General features: G+C 38.3%; 3 protein-coding genes across 7 annotated transcripts in view; all 3 read right to left on the reverse strand.

Annotated features, from left to right (window-relative positions):
• Positions 1-14,372, reverse strand: part of acot7 (acyl-CoA thioesterase 7) — a 71,765-nt gene extending 57,393 nt beyond the window's left edge. For 2 of the 5 annotated variants that reach the window (XM_046871515.1, XM_046871514.1), the window contains exons 1-3: positions 14,259-14,372; positions 9,572-9,689; positions 6,269-6,425 (exon numbers count right to left, since the gene is read on the reverse strand). In XM_046871515.1, the coding sequence (XP_046727471.1) occupies positions 6,269-6,425; positions 9,572-9,689; positions 14,259-14,335 (352 nt within the window). In that variant the 5' untranslated portion in view covers positions 14,336-14,372. Of the gene's footprint in view, positions 1-6,268; positions 6,426-9,571; positions 9,690-10,436; positions 10,592-13,002; positions 13,315-13,344; positions 13,552-14,258 lie in introns of those variants that run through there. The other 3 variants (XM_046871517.1, XM_046871518.1, XM_046871519.1) reach the window with 3 other exon arrangements.
• A 2,456-nt stretch (positions 14,373-16,828) lies between these two features.
• Positions 16,829-18,836, reverse strand: LOC124400037 (transcription factor HES-2-like). Its single transcript, XM_046871520.1, has 3 exons — positions 18,288-18,836; positions 18,107-18,194; positions 16,829-17,991 (listed from the first exon to the last, which is right to left on the reverse strand). The coding sequence occupies exons 1-3, from the start codon at positions 18,462-18,464 to the stop codon at positions 17,663-17,665; spliced, it is 594 nt and encodes a 197-aa protein (XP_046727476.1). The 5' UTR covers positions 18,465-18,836; the 3' UTR covers positions 16,829-17,662.
• Positions 18,837-25,687: 6,851 nt separating this feature from the next.
• Positions 25,688-26,922, reverse strand: hes2.1 (hes family bHLH transcription factor 2, tandem duplicate 1). The gene is made up of 4 exons (XM_046870900.1): positions 26,537-26,922; positions 26,329-26,424; positions 26,131-26,218; positions 25,688-26,013 (listed from the first exon to the last, which is right to left on the reverse strand). Exons 1-4 carry the CDS (start codon positions 26,624-26,626, stop codon positions 25,688-25,690), a joined length of 600 nt encoding a protein of 199 aa, XP_046726856.1. The 5' UTR covers positions 26,627-26,922.
• Positions 26,923-27,438: the final 516 nt, after the last annotated feature.

The following is a 27,438-nucleotide window of genomic DNA, read 5'->3' on the forward strand; positions in this document are numbered from 1 at the left end:
AAAATATGACTTTTTTGTTTACGTTTTCCTCCACAGGAAAATAGTGAAAGAAAGAAAAGTGAAAGAGTTTCACTAATAGGTTTTTCTGGTAACTTTCAATAAACTAGAGTATATAGTTCTGGTATATTCTACTATGCCAATATATTGTACTATAGCAGTAAATTGTTCTGTATTATAACAGCTGATTGTACTATCCTGGGATTTTTTACTAGAGCGGTAGTGGGAGGAGTGGTAGCTCAGTGGTTAAGGCTCTGGGTTTCTGATCGTAAGGTTGGGGGTTCAGGAGCCCCGGTATCGCCAAACCGACACTCTTAAGGCCCTTAACCCTGACCCTACGCTCTGACCCCAGCTTCTGAGCAAGCTGGGATATGCAAAAAAAAAAAATTTTTACTGTGCTGTAATGTATATGTGACAAATAAAGGCTATTCTATTCTAGAGCACTAGACTACTGAATTGTAACAGTTGAATGCACTGTAGCAGTATATTGTACTGTACTATTACAGTAGACTTTACAATAGTGGGATTTTATACTATAAAGATATACATAGATTGTACTGTACTATAACAATAGATTGTACTACACCAGCTGATTGTACTATAAAGGTATACTGTACTGCATTTTTACAGTTGTTTGTTCTATAGTGGTATATTGTAATGTGCTATAACAGTAGATTATACTAGAGTTGTATTTTGTACTATAGTAAACTATAGCAGTATAGTCTACTATACTATATATGTATTGTACTACAGCATAAGAAATAAAACATTTTTAATCAATGAACTGTATATATAATAGTTAGATGCTACTAATTATAACATTTTATGTAAAATAAAAATAAACAAAACTTGGCAAAAATCTATTGAACTATTTTTATATATTTTGTTTGCACTTATATTACAAAGAGAAAAATGTTTGCTGAGACACACATACACATACATATATACTGAACCAAAACGCAGCACTTTTGTTTTTGCCCCCATTTTTCATGAGCTGAACTCAAAAGATCTAAGACTTTTTCTATGGACACAAAAGGCCATTTTCTCTCAAATATTGTTCACAAATATAGCTAAATCTGTGTTAGTGAGCACAATAATCCATCCACCTCATATCAAGATGCTGATTAGACAGCATGATTATTGCACAGGTGTGCATCAGGCTGGCCACAATAAAAGGCCACTCTAAAATGTGCAGTTTTATCACACAGCACAATGCCACAGATGTCGCAGGTTTTGAGGGAATTGAATGTTAATTTCTCTTCCATAAGCCGTCTCCAAAAGGCGTTTCACAGAATTTGGCAGCATCCAACTGGCCTCACAACCGCAGACCACGTGTAACCACACCAGCCCAGGACCTCCACATCCAGCATCTTCACCTCCAAGATTGTCTGAGATCAGCCACCCGAACAGCTGCTGCAACAATCGGTTTGCATAACCAAAGAATTTCTGCTCAAACTGTCAAAAACCTGCATGCTCATCTGCATGCTCGTCATCCTCATGATGATGGTGTCTGGCACTTTGGAGAAATGTTCTCTTCATGGATGAATCCCGGCACATGGAAAAACGCGTGTCACACCAGATATTGACTGGTTTTCGGACCCCCGGACCCCCCAATACAGTAAAACTGCACATTTTAGAGTGGCCTTATATTGTGGCCAGACTAAAGTACACCTGTGCAATAATCATGCTGTCTAATCAGCATCTTGATCTGCCACACCTGGCAGGGAGGTGGATGGATTATCTCAGCAAAGGAGAAGTGCTCACTAACACAGATTTAGGCAGATTTGTAAACAATATTTGAGAAAAATAGTCCTTTTGTGTACATAGAAAAATTCTTCGATCTTTGAGTTCAGCTCATTAAAAATGCAAAAACAAAAACAAGTGTTGCTACATATATATATATATATATATATATATATATATATATATATATATATATATATATATATATACATACAAACTTAACAACTAGAAATTCATGTATGGTGTGAGCATGTTTTCGCTCTTTTGACAATGTGAGGACTTTTTGCTATTCCCAAGAGAATGTTTAACTAAACTTTATGACTAAAAATATTTCATCTGGTTACTGACATGGAAGTAATTAGGTGTGTGTGTGTGTGTGTGTGTGTGTGTGTGTGTGTGTGTGTGTGTGTGTGTTTTAAATAAGGGAAGGATGAAGACTAGCCTACGGCCCCAATCATCACAGCCCCTGCGTTCAGAAGCAGGAGACCCCTGAGGAGTGTGAGTGAGACAAGACAGACTAGATTGGCTCTGACTGTGTGCGCGTGTGTGTGTGTGTGTGTGTGTGTGTGTGTGTGTCTATAAACCATGTGATGGCCCTAAGCCCAACCAAAACTCGGTGCTCTCTGATCACACACACATACACAAAGCATGTAGTAACTTAATTATTTTCCCCTAGCAATCATGGTTTCTTTATTTTCAGACTGGTCCTTCATTATTATTATTAGCAGAATAGCTCTTATATCTTAGAGCAGAGTATTATATCTAGAGTATTATAGAATCTGTATAGCATTTGTAAACTCTGCATCTATCCTCAAGCTTCGAGCATTGCTGAAAATCGCAAACACACATATCCTGAGAGATAATTCATTTTATCCTGAGAGAGCACAGGCCTCGACATATGCAGGTGCTGTTGCCTGTGTAGCTGTGGTCTGTGAAAGCGGGTGAAGCGTGACACTAAGCTGACATGACAGAGGCACATAATGTCTGCTCCTGTTCCTCATGCTCGCCCTCTGGCACAGCAGGCAAACGAAAGGGGCAATACCAACATGAGCCGTGACCACCCAGTAACACAGTAGAAACAGTATGGTGTTATTTCAGGATAGGAAGTCTGTGACTTGTTCTGCCAATATTATTTCTTTTTGAAATCCTGGCATGGATTTTGTGAGTCGAAATAAAAAAACCATTTAATTAACAAACAAGATTATTTACAACTTCCTGTCGTCCGTTATGTCCCAGAAAAGTAGTGCATGATTGTTAACACCAAAGTTGAATGTTATACTCAACAACCATTCATCAAGTAAATTAGAGGTGTGGGTGTGGTTTAAAAATCACATGACCTCCACCACTCAAGCAGAAGCAACAGCGCATGCTGCTGAATCAGGATGAACAAATCTAACAAAGAGAATGATCACTAGCATTCTTTGGCTCAGTAGGCTCAAAGTGTGAACTTACAGTACAATTGTGATTAAGGAATCTGGGAGTGATAAAAGGTTCTGTTTTTTTAATGTATATCCAACCAAATCATGTAAGATCATGCCCCCCCCCTTCCCCAAAGCCCTAACACAATGTTTCTCAATCCTGGTCTAAACTTGGGACTTAAAGCACTTTAAGTAGTGGAAAAAACTATTAATCACTGTCTGGCAGGACTGACGGAAAGCCCTTCTCATGGGAGATTTATTCCAGTGTTGCTAAACGCCTGTCAAATAATGTCAAAATACAGCTCAAACAGCCAACATGACAATGTCCTTTATACTCTTTATGCAAACTCAAGACATGTGCTGACTTTGTGGTGTATATCAACAGGGTGAAAAAGCTGTTTGTAAAAGAATAAGTAAATGAGCTTATTATTATTCTAATATGTCACTGTGCTTGTCGTTGTTCCTGTTACTTCCTCACCAGAACGCATCCTAAGAGGCGAGTGTTCATGTCTGTCTGCCTCTGCGGATCCCTTCCATCGACTCGGCATCTCACCTCTCCCTAGCTCGTCCCTGCTTCCTTGACAACTCGGTTGCTGTGGTAACACCATGCACCTTGGGGATACCTCTTTTGTTTTGGCTTAATGTGTTATCTGCCATCCCTTTTTATTTCCTGCCATTTATCACTGATTCATTATCTCGCCCAAAGAAGTATCTCTTCAGGTAAGAATTTGTCATTTCTGGGACAGCTTGCCCTGTTTTTAGGCTTTGAATAGTGCTATGTTTAGGACAGTAATAGATTCAGGATGGAAAGGAGAGAGAGAAAAAAAAAAGACGTGTGATCAGGCTTTGTGGAGAAATCTATATTTATAATGCTTTAGCACCATCTTGAGCTGGGGCCTACACCGGGACCGATAGTTCTTTGTGTTTAATCATGTTTCAGTCCACGTTGTTATATCAGTTCCTTCTGTATTCAACTAAGCACATGTTCGGTCAGATCATTCTGCGTTATTCTGCTCAAAAAGGTGAAACTTTGGACAGTTATTACAGCTGTAGAATATATTTTTATATTGCAAAAAGGACCAGTGTGATTTCATCTCTCATTTTTTTAGCACACTGAACAAGATCACAAATAAAATACTGGTCCTGTTGAATAGCAGACTGTTTACGCAATCAGAAGAGCCTAGAAGATTAAACCTGCAACAAAAAAATGTTATTACATTCTACGTACATTATGACCAGGGGTTTAACAACACGCTCAAATGAATTCGATTCGACTGACAATTTAGAACACAATTTTTTAAGCAATAAAAAATATTTAAAAGATTTTTTCAGATTTTTTTTGTCAGTATAAAAATTAATTCCGTTCCATTTTTATTGATTTATAATAAATATATAACAGAGCCTTAATATTGTCAAGAAACTGCACAAGTTTAATATATCTTAAAAAAATATTCAATCATTACGGATTCATTCTCACAAAGGTTTCAGGTAATAAACAAAGTTTTGATCTGAGGAAAAAAACAAAAATAAGAGCCCCATAGCAGCATTTGGGAAAAAAAAACGGATTAAAATGTCCGACATCTACAGACTCTTTATTATGCACTAGACTGCAGTGGAGTGAAGCTAGTGTTGTTTGAAAGGTAAAAAAAATCATCTTTTTATTGAATGTATCCATACAATCTATATAATTTGTGTCAGCTCTTTTTAATCCTGAGCTTTCAGTCACTTTGAATTGGTGTAAGTTCTCCACCAAACCAGCATTACACAGATTGGAACCCATGGCATTCGAGCAGTGTAACTGCATTTGATGCATATTTACTAGAATGCTGTAGACCTGAATCACACTGCATGAGGTAATGCTTAGGTGATCTTACCTGATGTTACCCTGAGATAATAAAGATATTATCATCTGTCTATTATTAAGTTTTGTTTGGGTATTACCAATACCAAGTTTGGAGCTGATCTGTAAGGTTCACATTATGTCGGTCTCCTATTGGTGGCTTTCAGATGAGGAGCGTTGCAGCAATTTCTGACAGCCGTATTTCAAGTAATGCATAAAATCTGGAAACATTTCCTGTCTCCATTAGACTCCCATGACATCCTTTCTATCACATGCGACAGTCCACATGACGTATTTTCCTAAAAACTATGAAACACTCCAACAGAAATTAATTCAAACCAGACTTGGCTGAAGTTTATAAAAAAGAAAGAAAAACCTCCACAAAGGCTTTTGTAAGCCTCTAAACAACTAAACAGTGTGTTAAGGCATGCAGCTGCCTTCAGCTCTACTTATCTTGTAAATCTATAAAGCAAACCACACTACTAGAGGCTGAAAATGCAGATATCATCTCATTCAACAGCTTCTTGTTACATGATTTATGTAAAGCAAACAACACAACACTGTCAAACAATTAAGGAGTGGATTAACTCATTTTTAAAGTCCAGAAAACTATGCAATCACGTCTCCGACCGTGCTGCCGTTTAAAAACATATGGATAAGAGAGTGACACAGTGCAAACTTCCTGTCAGTCTGGCGTATAAAACTGCATACATTCTACAGCTGATAACACTTTTACTTTTGTTTAATTAGGCAGATCCATTTTTAGACTTTGAGAAGATCTGTCCTTGACAATCAACGTAAAAGCTGGAGGAAAGCGTTTGCAACATTGGGAAACTTACCGTACTTATGCACTTATGCTGTTGCGAGCATTTTTTTGAATATCTGATGAGCGATTTTTCAATCTAGTACACATAATAAACAGTCATACATACTGTTAAATAATACAGTAGGTGTAGGAAAGCCTGTCCCTTTAATTAAATATTTATGCAGTATGGTCTAAACGAATATGCAGAAATGCTTTCATATTACATTTTTTCATGCAAAATATTTCGAGTGACCAGTCGAATATAAGAAATATTTACATGAATTTCTCAATTTCTTAGTATTTGGTGTGTCACCATTGTGGTTTAATGACTGCGTACATTCCACACGTTTATATAAAACCTGATGTTTCGTGTTATCCTTGCATGTAAGTAATAGTCCTTCATGCACAGTGACCTTTAACAGGTTTTCAGAGACTTGTTTAGGATCCTGCTGAATATCCACTAACCTGAAAGTATGTCTTCAGACACCACGTTGACCTGCACCTCTACAGAGTGTTTGGAGGTGTACGTGATCTCAGCGCTCACGTGGGCCACCTGGCCAATGAGCATGGGGTACAGGAAATCGGTGCGCTCCACCCGTGCCAGGGCTGCGACGCAACGGTCCTGTAAGCCAAAAGAAAGCAGCCTTTTCAGGTTACTATATTTTCATTTCCTTGGCTATATTCTTCTCTTGAACTAGTTGCTTGAAGCGGCTTGCTCCTTTTAAAATTTGCAATTAATCTTTAGATTTAATAGACAAGTCAGAACGTCTACAGTTACGTATGTATTCCTAGAGCTGCTTCATGTACTTCAAGATCTGTTCTCATATCTGAGTATTTATTGTTGTTTAAAATTGGTACATATTTTATATAGAGTGCTTCTCAAAGGGCACATTTTTTAGCCTTCTGAAAGACTTGAAGAAAAACTTCAAGCTAGAATATTTTTGCATATCTGCTGCCCTCTAGTGGATAAAATAAAAAATGTAACTAAAAACAAATCAAGCTGTTTAACCAAATACGCTTTCTTTTTTTTTTTTCTTTTTTTTACTACTAACCTAAAACTAGTACCTTCAGGCTGATGTGGGCAAAATCAATTTGTATCAAGTGTATAAACAAAATGATAAATAAGCAGGGTGCATATTTCTCTACTTAGAACTTTGTACTAAGAAGAATATGCTTCTAAATATCACCCCAAACAAATGTGACATTCCACTCACTAAATAATTTGTATTAATTAAAACATGAACGCAAAGACTATAATGCTTTGTGAGTTTCTCCTCTAACATTCAATATGGAAAGAATAACATTTAAAGTGCAACTGACATTTTAAAGGTTTAAAAAAATAAGGTGGAAAAACAGGATAGAACAGAATTTCTTTACTGTATGCAAAAATACTGGAAAAACAATCTATTCAGTCACTTCTGATGAACGGAGTTCATGTTCACACATGTTTAAACGTTATCGAGGAATAAATGACACGAGCGGATTTATAAGAGAAAAACAGTGGCAGGATTACTGAAGATCAGGAAGTGAAGTAGAGCGATGAGTAAACAAAAGGCTTAAACTAGAGACACGCATATACACACACACACACCCATACAGTACATCTCATAATGATCATTTATTAGCCTTGTATCTGCATATGTTAGATTTGCATTAGGGGGGTTTTTATCATTTAGCATTTTATCACTTAAACAGATTTGACAGCACTTGATAATGTAGAAGTAGCAGCAGTATACCGTAATTTCCGGACTATAAAGTGCACCCATATATAAGCCACTGAATTTTACAAATATTATTTTTAACATAAATACTTTACACAGGCTTTAACGAAAGACACGTTACACACGGTGTAACGGGTGAAATATGTTGCGCTTCCTTTAGAAGCATAGCGGTATTTTGGGAAAAGACTGGCACTGCATTTTTCCGGTATTACTGCGTGGGTTTAAGACGAGAATTATGTCCTTATCATTTCCTGATGCTCATTTCTTTGACTAACCCGTAACGCTGTTGCTAAGAAAAATAAAAAAGCACGAGTTTTGGAAACCTGTCTGTGCTTATATGATTTCTGTTGCAACTGGAGTTAGCGAGCTCTCCCTTCACCCAGACTCAACGTGTTACAACGGCTTGTATCTAAACAGTAGCCGACCAAGAAAGTCATTGTTCACTGTCTTCCTCCTTCCTTTCACAACTATTTCTCTCGGGAGTTTATCTTTTGGCATCGTCGTTCGTTTTTAAAAAAGTTTTTTCTCCCGATGCCATGCAGCTCAGAACACAGGTGAGGTGCGTTTTTCCGTTTCCGTTCGGAAATTTCATTAGTCTAATGTTTTGTCGCTCAGTTTTTTGGCTTGAAGTTTGTAAAACCGGGAAAAACCCAGGAAAAATGTATAAATAAGCCGCCTCGTTGTTTAAGCCGCGGGGTTCAAAACGTAGGAAAAAAGTAGCGGCTTATAGTCCGAAAAATACGGTACATATAACATATCTTATATGTATTATTATTATTATTATTATTATTAATAATAATAATAATAACTATGTGTCTGGAATTACACAGATGTGCCTTTTAAACATGGGAAACTTTTGTAGATTGTGTCTAGCAAAAGGTTTCTAGATACAATCTACACAACACATAAACACAGATCGCATCTTATCCCTAAAAACCACAAACACACAACAGTGACAAACGTCTCACTGAAGAAAAACTGACGTCTTGCAGTGTTTGATCATTCCGTAAATCTAAAAGGGATTTTCACCGACTCACTTTGCTGTTGACTCACACCAGCAGTATCCATGTGATGTTTTTATTATTTGAAAGGAAGCGTTAATGCAGCAAAAGTATTACAATATTTGAATGTGAGGAAACTTTAAGAGGAAGAGCTGAATATTGAGTACTTTCTCAATCTTGACTGGTGTCTCGGCTGATTTTACACAAATAAAATAATCCTGCAAAGTAACTCTGCGTGGTGAAAAGCAGTCCTGTTCATGAAGTCGATGTAGCTAATTTGTTCTGTAGGGTTCTCTGTCCTAATTCATAAAAATCGAGATGCCATGCATCGCTGATTGGGATCATTTCACTTATCTTCTTAGTTCGGCTGACTGGTTTCTACTGTCAATTAATTTTCTTTCGGCTTCTCCCATTAGGGGTCGCCACAGCGGATCCTCCGCATGTTTGGTTTGGCGCATGTTTTTACGCTGGATGCCCTTCCTAACGCAATCCTCCCCATTTATCCGGGCTTGGGACCGGCACTAAGAGTGTCTGGGGTTGGTTCCCTGACCACGGATCGAACCCAGGCCGCAGCGGTGAGAGCACCGCATCCTAACCACTAGACCACCATTTCTACTGTCAGTTAGAAGGATAAATGTGAAAAATGCTGATTTCCTTTAAAAAACTTTTGCCTAAGTTTTGTTTGGCTTTAGAATTTATCTAGCTGTGGTATAAATCCATTAATTCAACCCTCACACATTATTTTGAGGGAAAAAGCAGGTATTTGTTTTTAAATTTACAAAGCTACACCCTAAAAAACTATCAGCGTTCCAAGCCACAACAATCTGTAACTGTTAAAACAAAATTAAACTTGTACTTTTCATCATCAACTTCATTGGAACAGTTGCTGCAAGTCAATACTGTTCTTCTGATTGCTTGCCATTGGCACAAAGAATCACTGAATAGTTTGCTGAGGATGAAAATGAAGTAAACACTATGTGATGGCCTTCGTCTTCACGGCCTTCACTAGTTTCGCTGCTCAAAATGAGCATGGAACCATAACTCACCCCAGTTTGCGTGTTACAGTGACGAGTTCCTATAATGCACCCAGCTTCCTCGATCATCTTCAAGACTGTCCCGCCATGGACGTTTCCCACGATGTTGGCATCGTCTGGTCGCATAATTCTGTGTCACAAACAAAACCAATTGTTTTAATGTGTAATACCTGGATATGAGTCAGCAACATCCATCATGCCACATTTCGGAGTTTCAGGAAGATGAGTCACTACAATATAGTTTGTCTAGCAAACGTACTGTTAAAGCCTGGGCACACTGTAGACACTGGAGTGGTTTAAGAGATGACAAATATAGAAATCATCCATATCAATGAACTGCTTTTTACGCAAGCGAGCCTGTGGTGGGGTCACGTTATTATAGACTGTATAAGTACAGCAGGCTTAAAGTGTAATGTATAAGCCGATATAAAACCACTAACACAAAGAAACAACATTGAACGTAGCTATGTGCCTCCAGGTTGCGCAAACTAGAATCTATGTTATCCGGTGACACAATCATCCGACATCCTTAACCGGTTTGTGCGGACGTTAATCAGACGATGCTGTCAGAAAATACAGAACATTCCTAACCACTAAATTGTTTCTCTCAAGCATACACCATTTGTACTTTTGGTGTGTAGCTTCGACGTATTAAGATTGATTTATTGTTCCTTTAACATGAAATAACTAGAAGATACAAAAATTGTGTTTTGCTGAGAGGGACATTTTATAGCCCATTACATCAGTAAGCTCCTTGAAAATCAAAGTGACTTCATTAAGCCTTGCTATGAGACGCAGCATATGACTGAAAATGCATTACGATAGAATACGATACAATGATAAGCTCTAGTTAAACAGAAGTTGAATGTGTAACTACCTGGTAAGCTGAATTTGAGCCATTTCTGCTCCCAATTAAACTCCTGCGTGACAAATCGGAGACAGGCAGAGTGCGTTTCAAAGCCGAAACAGAAATGAAACCAAGCCTTTCATTCATCACTGTTTATACTACACACTATGATATCATCACTTTCTCCACCACTAACATGGTTCTCTTGCAGACTGGCCCTGCCCTCACTCAGACCATGTGGTTCTGGGCCAATGAGAGTTAACCCGGCAATTTGCACATCTGTGGTGAAGTTTGGAGCAAGTGCACATACACAGGAAATGTTTGACGAAAAAACGGCTTGACTGGTTTGCACATGTCAACTTTTAATTAGAAAAGTGGAGGAGAACTCATTTCCTTAACCGCGATCCGCGAATGAAAAACGACTTAAAAGTAGTGTTAACTATGATTATGCAATCATACAAGGGGGATAAGGGGGGGGACCCCTGATTATGCAATCATCAAGGGGGGGACCCCCCATAAACGACTCCACTTGCATCACGAAAATAAAACGAATTCTAGCAACACAGTGTTTCACATGATCCATCATGTAATGCTGATCTGATGATATTAGATGTGGCACAGAGTCTGGTGTCTGTTTTTGTGTTTTCTGCACAATTACTACATCCAATTTATTAATTAACACTCATTTGACTCACGTTCATACACAACTTACCAGCAACCTTAAATAGGCTTCTAGAAAGACCATTTTCTAATCTGACCAGTGGAAGGAGTTACCTCATGACAGATGGCCAAAGACAGTTTATCGTCATCGTGAAATCTTCCATCTTTATCTCTATTTATCACAAATGACTAGTCAACATGACCCTAGAAGCTGTGTATAATCTGTCTGAAATACATCCATATAGCACACGCGAGTCTTATTATAAAACAAAACAGAAACCATAAGCTGTACATTTTACCATATTCCAACCTGAGTAGCGTAAAGCGCAGAAACCAGGGGACTTCTGTCAGTATAATCCGACTCTTTAGCATTTTCCCGAAGAGTTCGAGCAAAACGAACACATCTCACAGCTCAACCAGTGCATTGAAAACACTCAGCATATCTTTTTGACGTCATCCCTTCTATCCATAATATTAAGTGGACTGAGTATCCATGCAACAGCTGCAACTGCAGAAAATGTCTGCAACCCAGATAAATATTGTCTTTGCAGTTTTCCCTTGTATACAATTAAAAGATAAAAAAGAAGTCACTGTTTAGAGTAGAGTCCATACAATGTATTAAGTTCATCCACACAGAAAGAACATTAGCCTCCATTAATGCAGAATTTATTCAAAAAAGATACATGATTGGAGTATCTAGTTAAATCCAGCAGGAGGTTTAGCACAATTGCGCTCATTTTTCAAACCGGATATTAGTTAGTTAGTTTGGAAATACATTTGTAGCTAAGAAGATGTCGAGAAATTGAGCAAATAAATGCGCAGTGTGGCTCGATTATGTGAAAATTTATTGTTAATGTTGTAGGATTGATTTATTTAAACTGCATGCACAATTTTACCGAACAATTTTTCAAAACTTTCACATTAAATACCATTCCATTTAAAAATGAATAAATAATGCTGACCTATAAAAATTGAGGTTTTGGTGTGTGTCTGTGGGAACCAACAGACTCCAATGACCTCACTGACCTCTGTCCCTTTTAGTCATGTTATTACTTTCATCTTGGCTACATTTTTGGCAGTTATCAAATCGTCATTTCTTGAAACTTGTGTAAATCTGGCTGGTGTTAAATTAGTACTTGGGTATAGTTTTTCTCCAAAAGCTTTGGTACATGATCAAGTTTGAAAAACTTGTATAAATGTAAACGATGACTGTTGTACTATTAAGTGAAGAATTAAATCTTTTCAAAAGATCAAAGAGACATGGTTACATTTTCACGTCTGATTGCACAATTTGCAAATATCCACTGACCAAGAGCCCTGTCACTTTACCAGGAAAATGTGTAATTTTTTTAATGTTATGTACATAAGTACTATGCACAGAATGTTTAATTCGAGAAGTTCTGTGATGTTAGTTCACCGTACGACAGTCATAAAGTCACATCCTCCGGAAGAACAGTTGCCTACAATCTGGAAATGGGCGGATTAATAAAACCAATGTGATTCTAATGCTGTGGGAGTGGGCATTGGTAATTAAGGCATTGGACCACGGATCAGAAGGTCATGAGTTCAAATCCCAGCCTCACTAAGCTCCCACAATTGGGCCCCTGAGCAAGACCCTTAACCACTCTGTTGCTCAAATGTATGAATGAGACAGATGTAAGACGCTTTTGATAAGGGTGTCTGCCAAATGCTATAAATGTCTAATGCAGCGGCTCTTTATCTCGTAGACCATGACCATGGACATAACATAAAGGTCAATAGTTCATATTGTCTGTTAGTCCAAAACTCAAGCAATAAACATTGAAATAGTGCAGATTATCATTCCAGTTATGTGTGTTGTCAAGTGTGCAGAATGAAAAGGGCGGACTGGAAGAACCCATAGATGGTTTTGGAGATTGGAGGTTCTAATTTTAGGCTTGTATAGGTTCAAGTTTACCTTCTATGACAGACAGACAGACAGGCAGACATGGTCTAGATGTAGGTATTAGGGTCTAGGCCAGGAGTGTCCGATTCTTTTTTTTCTACAAAAGGCTGGTTTGATGTAGGTTTTCAATTTTATCAACCGAGGGCTGCACCTGATAGTCATTGAAAATGAAAATCAGTAGATATAAACAGATAGACTTTGGGGTGGTCTTGCTTGGTTCTGCACCCACTAAGTTCCAACTATGTCGCTTATCTCCGCATAGCCGAAGGTTTACTTCCGCATAGGAACCTGTCTCGCCTTCATTCGCTGTTTCAGGCACTTCCACCAGGTATGTAAATACGCAACTTTACATACCTAGAGGTGATAAGCGCCAGTCGCCCGGACATTATCCCTAATGGAAGACGAAGCATTTTCACGTGGACTGGCACGTGGGCTTAATCCCAAACTATTATCTATCGCCTACACATATGCACTACATAGGTTGTTCCAGTCAGCAACTTTGAACCGGACGTAGCGCAGTTCCGTAGGGGAATAAAACACTATTTGGGATTCCGCCGTAAATTTACGTTGCACGTAATGACGTTATTCTTACGTCATAAAACTGTGTAATTACAATTATCGGCCACTAGGGGAAGCAAAAAAGGAGTATGCGGAACAGCCGGTTATAACGCGCCAATTCATTCTAAAGGCCTTTTCTTATGTGTTAATGCAGTAATTATGAAATAATCCAGTCTTTCTTCTAGTCATATTTGATTTCTAAATTCTAACGATTTTCCCGTTCCTAACTAAACACTCACTATACAGGAATGCGTATTTATCTGTGAACATTCTGTCCTTTCCATTATCTCAACACATCTTTACATTTACATCTTCATATCTGCTGTCTAGTGTCCTGATGTAGCCCTGATGACCTCTGAATAACCTTGCAGTCTGTTTCTAAGCCAAAATACTTTCTCAGCATCACATCGTACAGCAAACAGCCGGCGTCAAAATACACCGGTATCCGATAACCAGATAAAGACCCGAACGCAATCCTTATTCGTGGTCATAACTATTTAAAAACAGATATATTATAATTAATAATATAGTTATTGTTTCAGATCAGAGTCACTCAAATATAATGCTGTCTGTTCTAAATCCCGAGGATTACCGGGGCCGCGCGCACGCATGTTGTGACGCTTTATTGTGGTCAGGATGCGGCAGAGTCGGTTTACATGACACTGAGAAAATCCATCCTGTTCGCGAGAATCACACTGTTTACATCCTACCTGCATATCTGAATGGACGGTAAGGATGATGGATCAGACATGATGGATGCTGTGTGAGCAGCTCTGCTGTCGGACATATGCCTCTCTCTTCCCAAATGACTCTGAATCACTCGGAGCACGTGGGATTCAAAAGGGGAATCGATTCACCGGATATCGTGTGCTCCTAGAGATACACAAGAGCTAAAAGATATTATACTATTAATATTATTTTTTTATACTATTAGTATTAAAGAGCTCTGGAGCTTGTTTAAGATGATAGATGTTTCCTTCATTGACACTTGTTAAGCACCTGGCAGCCACTTTAATAGGAACACTTGAACACCTTCATGCAATTATCATTACACTGCATTAACAACATCTGGCAAACACCATTATCACTCATACACCTGAGCAGATGAGGGTTAAAGACCTTGCTTAAGTGCCCAGTACTGGTAACTTGGGGGTGATGGTTTCTAAGCAGGACATTTGTTTAAGGGCTCAGCTGTCATAACTTGGTTGTGCTTGGATTTGAACTGATGATTTCCTGATCAGAAGGCTGAATTTCCTGATCAGAACTGATGATTTCCTGATCAGAAGGCTAACACCTCCACTGAACTACTTCTGTCCAAACCAGACATTTGAATCCAAGCCAATCCAATCGGCCAGTCATCAGAAATCTGGTGGGCAAAAATGTGTTTGTTTTCCAAATCTTCCACTGTCCAGGTTCTGTGAGCACATAAAACCTATAACCACATGTTCTCAAGGTCTGTGCATTATGAAATTCTTTTCTGCTCAACGTGGATTTAAAGAGTGGCCGTTTAAGTTGCCGTTGCCTTCTTTTCAGCTCACATCAACGTCTGCCCACTCCCACCAAAAAGGCCCACATGGCCTTAACAACTATGTCATGGCGAAAGACCAAATACTGTGTCAAGACTTTATTTAAAGTACAATAAACAGAAGAATAAAAAAAGTTAAAGAAGTTAAGAATAAACAATATATAAACAATATATAAACAATATATAGATAGGTAAACAATAGGTATGTTCACAAAATAAGTCAGTAGAAGACAGAGAAAGGAATATAGTTAGTAAAATATAACATATATTGTATAATGTGACATTAGGAGGTATGTCAGTACAGTGTATAGGAAAAAATATTCGGCCCTTGTCAAACTTGCTCAAATACGTTTTGGAGACATGGTGAGGGAGGTGAGATTGAGATGGTTTGGACATGTGCAGAGGGTATATGGTACATGGGGTATATCGGTAGGAGAATGCTGAGAATGGAGCAACCAGGAAGGAGGAAAAGAGGAAGGCCAGAGAGGAGGTTAATGGATGTGGTGAAGGAGGACATGCAGGTGCTTGTGGTGAAAGAGGCATATTTACAGGACAGGGGGGTATAGAGACGGATGATCCGCTGTGGCGAAGCCGAAAGAAGAAGAAGTCAAAATTGCTCAAATCCTTACGCTTGCCCTTTTTTCCTGCTTCCAACACATCAAAGTTGAGGACAAAATGTTCACTTGCTGCTTGATAATATCCCACCCACTAACATAAGACTTAAAAATCATTGTTATTCATTTACCAATCATAATGTTATAAGGTTATAATGTTGTGTATGTACTGCATATATAAACTGTATATATTTTCTTACTTGCTCAACGGCACCTGCACATTTTTCACTGCCCATAGTCTTTATATTCATTTGCATGTCTGCATTTCACTGCTGTGTGCCTGTACTATAGAATTAATAAAGCTGTGAAGGGTGTGTGTCATCAGCTACAATGCTGGTGGCTTTCCAGATTCAGTTTGTTGTGTAAATGTCCATGATGGAGAGGAAAGAAACCCCAATAAGGTGTAAACGAAGGTATAAAATAATCCAGGTAAATGAATCCGAGTCCTTTCAGAAGCGGAATAGAGTAGAAATTCATAAAAATAAACAAATTTATAAAAATGAATAAACATTGCTACTTTAAAACAGTTAATACATTAGTAATATGAATGAAAAACGCTACTAGGGTTTTCTAATAGCTCTTTTAAACATTTTCTGGGTAATAGGCTTTTTATTAGTACTTATTTCTGCTTTGATAAAAGCAGTAGACGTATTGCTCAAATGTGCATAAAAACATTTTGCCACGCGGTGGCAGCAGAGACCGTCACACTGAATCAAACCCACTTTTTTGTTTATTTTGTTTTTTCATTTTGAAGAAAGTAATAGTTATGCAAATATGAACTCATAATGAAATGCAATGGCTTATAATCCATCTGATAAGTAAAATTAAAGTTTATACAATTGAAATATACAGATGAACTATACACCATCACATCAGTTCTTCAGACTATATGCACCTTTACAGTTTATTTATTAGACAAGTTAAACATCTCTACTATGCTTTTTATTCAATTCCTCATTCCTCTGCTAAATGTGTTTCATATAATTGAATAAAATAACAAAAATCATTGTGCTTAAGACAAATAAATAGACATAAAACATTTGGTTAGCCTATTTCTTTTATTTAAAATACAGAATATTTACATGAAATATACAAAAAATACTAATAAAAGTCTCGTCAAAAAAGAGACTTTGGAGGACAACACTACGTGTTTACAAATAAACAAAAATATATCAAACGCACGTCTCTAAGAAGGAGACTGTATAACACATCAAACGTGTTTACAAATAAAAAAATAAACAAATATATAAAACGCACGTCTCTAAGAAGGAGACTGTACAACACATCAAACGTGTTTACAAATACATAAATAAACAAATAAAGCACGTCTCTAAAAGAGGAGACTGTATAACACGTCGAACGTGTTTACAAGTAAACAAAAACAAGTAAAAAGCGCGTCTCCAAAACGGAGACTGTACAACACATCAAACGTGTTTACAATTAATAAAAAAAAAAGAATGAACACGTCTCAAAAACGAGACTGAATAAAACACATCAAACGTGTTTACAAATAAACAAGAAACAAACAAATAAATAAATAGCACGTCTCTAAAACGAGACTTGTGATTAACAGCATAAGATGCTTACAGATGAAATAATCCGCAAAAACTCAGAATACTGAAGTGAAAGAACAAAATGTCTCATACTGAACAACCCGTAGGGTTTTACATAGGCGTTTTCTACAAACCCCCTTCACCCCCTTCACCCAGCGACCCCCAGCCCGAACAACCGCCTTACTCACGCGCAGGATCTCGAAGAAAACGAACCGATAAACACAAAAACGAGCGAATTTTGACAAAGAGAAACAAGAAGTATATAATACTCAGTTTAAAGAAATCGACTTGAACCAGTGGCTCAAGTCAGTGCGTTACAGCTGCAAATATTTACATCATCATCATCATCATCATCTTCCACGTTGTTTTATATTCATATACATTATATTACAGGTGTGTCGCTTTTTCCTCCTCCGCCCGCATCACCACGGCCTCCACACGTGCTGAGCCGCGACCTGGGCCGCGTCCTGCACTTTCTCCGGAGTGACGCCCGCGCGCTTTGCTCCCCGACTGACCTCGAGCGCGCGCAGCACCCGCTCATGCGGGACTGGCTCGTTCGCGCTGAGTGCGCGAGCGCTGCACGCGCGGCACGACGGCGGTGAGCTCGAGCGCCGCTGCCGCTGCTGCTGCTGCTGCTGGACGAAGGCGTGCACGCGCGCGCGGCCCTCGCGGTCGAGGCTCGTGCGCGGCAGCAGAGCGGAGACCCGCTGCAGGCACGCGTCGTAGCCCTCTGTGTAATTCACTGCAGCATCTGTGGGGAGCACAGGTGATTTTATTAGGTGATTGAAACATTCATTATAAAGATGAGATATTAAAAAAAAGTATATAAAATATTTAAAAAGGAAGAAGAGAATAAGATCACGCACCACGTGTGGGAGTTTTGAGAGGCTCGGCGAGGAATTTCACCGTCATTTCCAGGATGTCTGCTTTCTCCAGCTTCGAGGAGCGACAGTTCTGCAAATAGAAAAACGGAACAAACGTGAGTTTAAAGCGGAAACAAAACGCACCGAACTCATTGAAGGTCAATGAAGATTCACTTCTACTTACATCTTTTCCCATTAGAGGAAGGATGAGGTTTTTCAGCTGGTTCAGGCAGTCGTTGATGCGCGCTCTTCTGCGCTTCTCCATTAGCGGTTTTAAAGTTTTACGCATCTCCGAGGCCTCTCTCCTCATGGCCACCGTGCTGCCACCACCTCCAGACGGGAAACACACAGTCGGAGTCATTCTCGATTCTTGCAGAGGATGAGGTTTTCAGTGTTTCTCTTGCGAAGACGCGGTTTGTGTCTGAGCAGGGTTCGGCGCGCGCGCTATTTATCCACGCTGACCGCGTCACGGGAACGCCCCACACAAGCCACGCGCTCAAATTTGGAGGCGAAGAACAATAGGCTGGCGTTTTCAAAAAAAAATCTGTACACGTGATCACTTCTTTATAAATGTTATTTTTTTGTTTGTAGACGCTTATTTTTCTCAGTATTATTCGGTATTATTCGCTTTTGCATATTTCAAACCAGTTTCAAAACCTTTTGCATCAAAATGCATGCTTTCTCCTGACTCCAGTCTTTCATTTTTTTGATATACTGTATTATCTATAACTGGGAGCTTAACTAATAAACAAAGGCTATTTTACCATACCTCCAGAACTAAAATAATTAAAAACGTAACATTTAATACATACGATATGTTAATGCATACAATAACGTGTAAACAAATAAGAATAAGGGGTTATAAAACATATTCGTGCTTTCTTTTATCGACAAAAAAAGAGACAAAAAGGAGGGAACACAAGAAATGGGTGTGCAATGAGCTGGGGGGCTTGGGGGGTGTTGAATATCTATAATTTAAATGACAAGCGCAGATCCCCAAGCCACGCTATTTTCAAGTAACATCTGCTTGTAAAATTCGATCAACAATAGTTTTTTTTTTCGTCATCATGCGATGACGTAAGTGTTCACCTGCATCCTTGGTGCGCGAGTGTTGGTGTGTGTGTGTGTGTGTATATGTGTGTGTGCTTGGCAGGGGGTGGTTTTGAATAGCGTCTCTACGTCTGGCTTATGTTTAGTTCAAAGAGTCCACGAGTCCATATAATGAAAGGTCTAGAAAATGTGTATCCAACATGCAAAATAAAAATATTCTGTACTTTTACGCATGAAGACTTTGGGTGTCCATGCTGTGACGCACGACTCAAAACTGTTATATTTGTGACTTAAACAATTTCACCGACTTAAAAGAGAACACGAGAGCTTTGTTTGATGCCCATACAGAAATATTTTCAGTTTGTAATCCGTGCATCCCCACGGGATCCACGCGTCCAGCACGCGTCATTGTAAGGAGACCAGATGGCTGCTAACTATCCACCCCCTCCCCACTCCTTGCTCGCAATGGTTATGCGTATGTACGTGTGTGTGTGTGTGTGTGTGTGTGTGTGTGTGTGTGTGTGTGTGTGTGTGTGTGTGTTTGCATGCACTATAGTTTTTGAAAAATATTTGGCGTCAGTAGCCCATCTGCATGCCCGTCATCGGTGGATTTGAATTACTTGGATCAGACAAAAGAAAAAGCGTTTCTTGGCCCTTTGCGCGTGCTCATTGGCTGCCATGTTTACGGTTGTTAATATTGAACGAGGTTTTGGGACAAAGCGACGCGTGTTTATGATTATTATGCCTGGAATCAAAATCCATTCGGTTTGGGGAATTAAAAATCCATTCGGTTTGGGCGAATGAGGGCTTTAGTAAACAATGGCCTGCAAAATATTCTTTATAATTGCTGTTTAAAAGTATATATGATTATATCAAATATTTGGGTTCATTACAAGACGCAATTGATTGCAATCTTTGCAGATAAGAGTTGTCTATCTCTATGCGTACCTGTGCGCAATCGTGTTTAAAATGCGGGTAGATCTGTCTCGTTCGTTTTAAAAAGAAGAAGAAAATGTTCCTGGGGTTTTATATTTATTATTATGTTGTTAAAAACCTGCCTCTTAGTGTTGAAATGATGTCGTTTGGATTGCACAAGCAAACACAAGGGTGCGACAGAGGCTCCCCGCTCAATAGCTTGTAACTGACGCGCGCTCCGCACGCGCCCCAATTCCCTGCGGGCATCTTAATTACCGGCCGCACGAGCCGCTCGGCGCGGGCACAGAATTGTGAACTCGAGAACTTTGTTTTAGATGAAATGCGTTCGGTTGGTCTTTCTTTTGTCCTCAGAAACGCGTTTTAGCGTGGGTACCCCATCTGTGAATGCGCAAACTTTGTCCAGGCTTCGGAAATGATAAGGTTTGATGTTTCCTAGTAAGAAAGTGATGAGAGAACAGCAAGAAGACATGCCGTTTTAAACCCCCTTTGTTTTCAAACCCAATCATTGTGAAGAACAATAAGGCTTTGGGTTTACGCATGGGAAGAAAGCGACGCACAAGGCTTTGGCTCACGGGACACGACTCACAGCAGATTGAGCAGGTTTTCAGAAAATATCGTGTTTCCTTTGTCTCAACATGAAACCTGTTTAATTTAGACAATTTGCTTAGTAAACGCTAATATACCAACATATATAATACTGAAATTATGTTGAGTACTGAAATGATTTCCTTAAAATTGACCATTTTATAAAAAGAGTGTAAAACCTGGACTATTGATGTTCCACAAAATAAGTGCACTCAATATATTTATAGACAAATATTTAAATTCAGACATTTTCCTAAACTTTGCATACATTGGGTATTGTTTTCTCCAGGCACTATACCTGCAGTATATACACAACATACATCTTACAGGCTTTTGCAAGAATTAAAGAGGTAAGATCAGAAAAAAAAGAAATCACAATCACAATCTTCATTTTGAAGCATAGGTGATTCGTAGCTCAATATCTCTATTTAGGAAATACATTATAATTCATGACAACAAAATATGTAAAAGCAGCACAAGCTGAGAAATACTAACTGATTAAAGATCAGCTTCAGCTACATGGGAAATGCATATGGTGACTGGCTGTTGTAGCAACATGTAGTTAACAATTATAGCATTGTCTTACTTTATATGCAGTGTATTCAGAGAAGCCTTTGTTACTTTTACTAGCTTTTTACTGGATACATTTAGCAAAATCATTACAATTAGATTTTGTATAGAGATTTATTATGCATATATGTTCTTACATTTTTTAATAGATATAATTATTTCCACATTTTCTCAGCCCATAGATTTCATATTGTTGCTCTTTAATTAAAAAAAAATCACCTTTTTTTCTCTCTCTCTGTCGTTTTGAGTCCACCAAGCAACACTCTTTCTTTTGGAAAAATAAAATGAAATCACTATTTATACATTCTGCCTTCTGTATTTCATTCCACATGTTAATGTTGATGTTCTCAATGCATGCATAATGTTTATAAAAAAATTAAAAAAAGTATGGGAAGACAATAAGAGCATGGTTAATATAATATCTAAAAATCTTGTGCAAAAGGTTTGTACAATCTTAACAATAAGCTGGTGCTGAGGAGGGTATAATGATTTTGGAGCCTGCTGAATCAGATGACATGGGGGAAGGGATTTGTCTAATATTCTACAAGTGCACTCAGCTAAAACTGGATGCAGAAAATGTTATAATATAAACGTCTTATTCAACAAGCACAATAAGATAACAGAATTCTGAAAATAATTCAGGATGTTTGTATGAAAATTTCTTAAGTAATGTATATTTTTCACCCTAGGCAAAGCTACTGTATGTCTTTTCCGATTTATTTCCTAATTGTCGTATTGTTTTTATTACAATCACACCTTTTTAGCCCAAGTAGAAACACCTTGGTAATATATTTAAATCTATTCAAAATATCAGTGTCAAGAATTAGTTTGTCACGTTTTTTTCAAAGGAGATCAATCAAGTCTTTCACTATTAAAAATGGTGGGCTTTTAGTTTCATCTGTGTTTTACAGTGTATAAATGTGCATACAGCAAATGTATCAGCTAATATGGAGACTACATCTAACTGGGTGACAGATATTTTGTTTTCAGTACTCTGCACTTAACCTAAAATGAATGAACAATTATGAAAGATGATTCTCTTGTCTGGTGCCAGAATAAATCAAAGGCCTGACTGGGCTAACCAGCTGCTAACCCCCACCCCAAGCTCTTGAAGCATGTGGCTACCAGACATGTAGTGATGCGCTACGTTATTTTTGGGTTATGAATCAAGAAAGGAGTAGAAGCATTGAATTTAGTGACTTTACAAGTATTTGCATTCAACTTTCTGTAATGTTACAGATACTACTGTATATTCTTAATTGTTGGTACACACCTAATCATCACCGTATGTACTAGATGATCAGACTTTTTAGTGTGTCTTTGCTCTTATAAAATCCTTCATTGTTCTAGGAGGGTGTGCCACTACATTTTGCAGTGTGGCTGTGTGGATTTTTTTTTACATTCAGAGAAGTATAGGTGTATACACCGTTGTCATTGGATTAAGGCCAGGCAAATAAATGCAGTTTGTAATTTTTACAAATAAAACAAAAATAGAAGTACTTATTATGTATGTAATCACCCTATTGCATTAATACCCCTGATTTAGATTCAGCACTAATAAGAAGTAATAAGTCATTGTATGGAGTTCATGTGTGTGCCAGTATTTCATCTGTTTGTCATGTGATCTCAGTATCTCAAAATTTTGTATGATGACATATCTAAGAGCGCTGAGCTAACCAGTCTGGGACAAAGTTATGAAAATCACAATTGCTTTAAAAATAAACATCACAAACCATGAACATTCCACAGAGCAGCATTAAAAATATGGACAACCACAAATTAAGACTGGACAGAGAAGCAACCAAATGGTCTAGAGTCATGCACAACATGTTGCCATCAACAATATATTTCACTATGTGGATGATGTTCTCAGGTGGATAAGCAATGCTGGGTTTTGACTAAATATAGTCATTTCTTTAAGGCTAAAATTATTTTGAACTCATTGGACGAGAAAATCCATTTCCACATGTTTGCTGAGTTTTGAATGACCTTTACAAATTCCAAACAAAAATGTCTTTTCATTTGACAGAATTTCATAATGCCAAGGTTTTTAAGATTGTCCAGGATATGAGTGTATGAATGGACACTGGAGGGATACAGAAATGGTTCACAACTGAAAGGACTGGTGGAACTGTGAACAGTTGCACCCATTAAAACTGTATCTCTCCAGCTTCTTCAGGGTTACCCTTGAGCGCTTGATGCTTATCCTCCTTACCCAACCAATAACTTTTGGTGGATGGCTGATAAAGCCATGTCATTCCAGTTTAGTAATTAATAAATGAAACTCAAATTTAAAGTTAAGGATATTTTGTATAATTTTTTTTGGCATTCTTTTCCATAATTTTGTCTCGGCCTTGTTTTCATATTTGCTTCTTGGTCCTCTAGGAACTGTTTTATTAAGGTTATGTGACACTTTAATCACACGTAAGTGGGCTTCACTTGAAGAACTATTTGAGATCTGATGGCAGTTGGATGAACCAGGCCGAGTGAATTTCAGTTAAAGGTTTGTAAAACTGCAAGACTACTGATTTTTCTCTGGATTTCTTTTTCTCAAAAAGATGGTACAGATAATAGTTTTTTTCTTTCCATCACCCAGTTATTCCAGATCGAAATTTTTACAGCAACTGTTTTTTTATTGAAGTGTTTTTAATAGAATTCATCCAATGATGAGCCACTGGATTCTCCTGAATCCATTTGGTGAAAGCAACACATGAGCTGCCAAATTGTACATTTTGAAAATAAATAAAATTGCCTCAAATTTTTTGGTTTCTGACTCATGTTGAGTTTAGTAATTTTGTTTCTGCTTAGATCTCAGCATGTTTGGCAGATATCTCATCACGGATGGCAACTCATCAGATGAAGCTCGATCCCAGCGAAACTGAACAGCTGGTTATCATAAGTGATATATCTCCACATTAAGATCTTGTGATATTTACGGACAACTCGCTGATCTCCCTCTTTGGTCACTTAATGAAGCCTTGGGGTGATCATGGACAATCAACTGTTCTTTACTTCTACCCTGTTGATTTCTCCTTTACAGCATTGGAAGAATTTGCTGGTTTTTGTCCACACAGGCCGCTCAGATGATTGTTCAGTCACTCATCATCTCAAAATTTGTCTAATGCCATTTAATCTTGTTAGATCTGCCTTTGAAATTTGACCTCCTCAATGATCCAGAAGGCAGTCGCACAACTTGTTTTCAATCTTCCACACTACCCACACTAACCCATTGCTACATTTTCCCACTGGTTTCTAGTGGCTGCCTGCATCAGATTTTAAACTCTGATTAAAATTAACTTCCAATTAACAACATTAAACACCTAAAAAACAACCTTTTGAGGAATTAAACATTTAGAGCATACTGTTGTAGTAATACAACCCACAACGTTCTCAAAATTTTTAATAATTGCATGATTTGTTTTATTTATTAAGGATGTTTATATATGTTGATTAATAATGCTATATGACAGTTTTAACCATTTATAGCTTAGTTTTATATATATAATATTGCAAAATGCTCACAGTTTATCCCGTAAACAGTCATTCTCTCGCTGGCTTTATTTTTCCCCCCATTCGAGATAAATAATATAAAAAACACTCAGCTTGATATGCTACCAGGAAAACAAAAAGTGCAAAGCCCTCTGTCCTTAACACTTTTCAAGTTTACCCATTTATGGTTATGCAAAACATCTGACCTGCAAGTCCCTTTATTGAGACTGGAAAATGAATAAAACCCTTCTTGACTAATCATTTTCAAAATTCCAAATTGTATTATTTGGATCTGTGCGTCATCTATATTTGATTGATGTGATGTTTCACAGGCTCCAAACACTGCAGCATAAGATTTTATTTATGCATAAATAGAAATATCCTGTGCTTTATAGTGAGGCAACAGGATATTTTATTCACCACTGATGCAAACACTCAATATAGACTCTAAGATTTCCAATACTGATTTCACCCTTTGTCCTTTCTGTTATTTTTTGCTTTTCTTAATCGTTCCCAAAAATACAATCAACTTATTTTCATTTCAACTTCAGACACCATATTATTTAATATGGCAAAATTAAGCAAATCAACTCGCACATAATTTCCAATTAGAAATGTGTTTATTGTTGTCTGATAACACAAGAACACACAGTGTTTACCATTTCTTTTGCACAGACCAAATAAACAAAAGTCAATCGTGCAAACCTCATGAAATACATTATAACCCGTGGGGTTTACAATTTTGTTGTTTACAACCTGAATGTCTTGACACCCCAGAGAGGATTGCATTAAGTCACTAACATTGTTTCTATACCTATGATCTGTGCTTTACTGGCTCTATATTATATACTGTATTGGGTCATTCCACGGCCAGTTTGCAAAGCTTAGGACTTACGCATATAACAATAAATAAATTTTTGTATAAAAATATATACACGTGGCATGTTCATTGCTCTACCACGGTCTCCACATGTTTGGAGCTGCTGTCTGAGGTGCTGCATGAACTCCACCGGAAATCGGTCCAGTGACGCTCGAGCGGTTTTCGCTTCGCAGGAGGTCGTTGGATTTCGGGCTCAGAATGCGCTCGTGCTGGTTTGGTGCGAGCACGCTGGAGGCGCGTGCGCTGCACGTGCGGCAGGCTGGTGAGCTCGGGAGCTTCGCCTGCTGGACAAAGTCTTGCACCCGCGCGCGCGTTTCGCGGTCGAGGCTCGTGCGCGGGAGAAGCGCCGAGACCCGCTGCAGGCACGCGTCATAACCCTCTCTGTAACTGTCTGCTTGGGCTGGAGGGGGAAAAAGAGGAGAAACTAACATTAGATATGCTACATTTCAGCAACAAAAAAAGAGATAATGATTCTTCTTATTATTGGTTTTGCATAAAAACGCACGCGCGAAATTACCTTCAGCAGGTGAAGAATGGAGATCTCTGAGAAACTTCACGGTCATTTCCAAGATGTCGGCTTTCTCCAGCTTTGAGTAGCGGGACGTCTAAAAGAGAGGACGAATTGGAGACATTAGACATCGATTCTTATCAATAATCTCACTGAACTTTGTCATTTGTACTTATATGTGATTAATTCTCGAAACTTGATACTTACATCTTTGCCAGCCAGAGGAACAATCAGATCCTTTAACCTGTTGAGGCTCTCATTGATGCGCGCGCGCCTTCTTTTCTCCATTAGAGGTTTGAGAGTCTGCAATGAAAGAGAGAAAAAAAGCAACCATTAAAGACATGAAAATTAAAAAACAAAATGCATTTGTGATGGTGGAAATGATGGGGGGAAAAGCAGCAGAAATGGTCTTCACCTTTCTCAGTTCGTTTGCCTCTTTCCTTTGAGCCACAGTCATTCTGGAGCTCATGGAGTATGTTGTGTCAGGGATGATGTGAGGAGGCATGTTTGCTTTGAGATGTGAGCTCGTTGAAAGTCGATGGTGGTTTGTGGTCCTAAGACCGGACTCCTGTCTTATATAGGGGCCTCGAGCGTCGGTGGGGAGGGTCCCGAACCTATTGTGGCTCTGAGGAGGAGGAGGAGGAGGAGGGTGAAGCTGGTGTCCCCGCGCGCTTTTTCACGGCCATCTGCTGACTACATGATTGAGGTTTAATCTAAACTCCTGGCACGCGCCGGACTGTTCCGATCGCATGAGCGTGTAATAGTGTATGAACGTTTCATTTCTATATGTTTCTATGAGCATTTCCGACCATTAAAAATGTGCACTATGCAAAATGTGACTTTGCAAATAATTTTTCACATTCCACAGAATTAATGCATGGTTTCATTTCCTAGAAGCCTTTTTGACGGAGTTCACAGCTTGAATAACTGTTATATCTTATGGCACAATGAAATTCACAAATGATCACATGTGGACAGTGTATATATATATATATTTTTTTTTTATGGGCATGTATAGGCTTTTTATGTGTTTTAGTCACTGGCTAATGTTTTAGTCATTTTTTTTATTTTTGAAAGAAAGAAAGAAAGAAAGAAAGAAAGAAAGAAAGAAAGAAAGAAAGAAAGAAAGAAAAGAAAAATAATCTATATGCCTGTTATCTCGACACAAAACATCCTGATAATTTGTTTTGTAATTAATAAACGAGCTTTTGGTATTACAAGCAAATGATAGATAGATAGATAGATATATAGATAGATAGATAGATAGATAGATAGATAGATAGATAGATAGATAGATAGATAGATAGATAGATAGAT

This window comes from Silurus meridionalis, chromosome 17, assembly GCF_014805685.1.
Source record: "Silurus meridionalis isolate SWU-2019-XX chromosome 17, ASM1480568v1, whole genome shotgun sequence".
Taxonomy (NCBI): Eukaryota; Metazoa; Chordata; class Actinopteri; order Siluriformes; family Siluridae; genus Silurus; species Silurus meridionalis.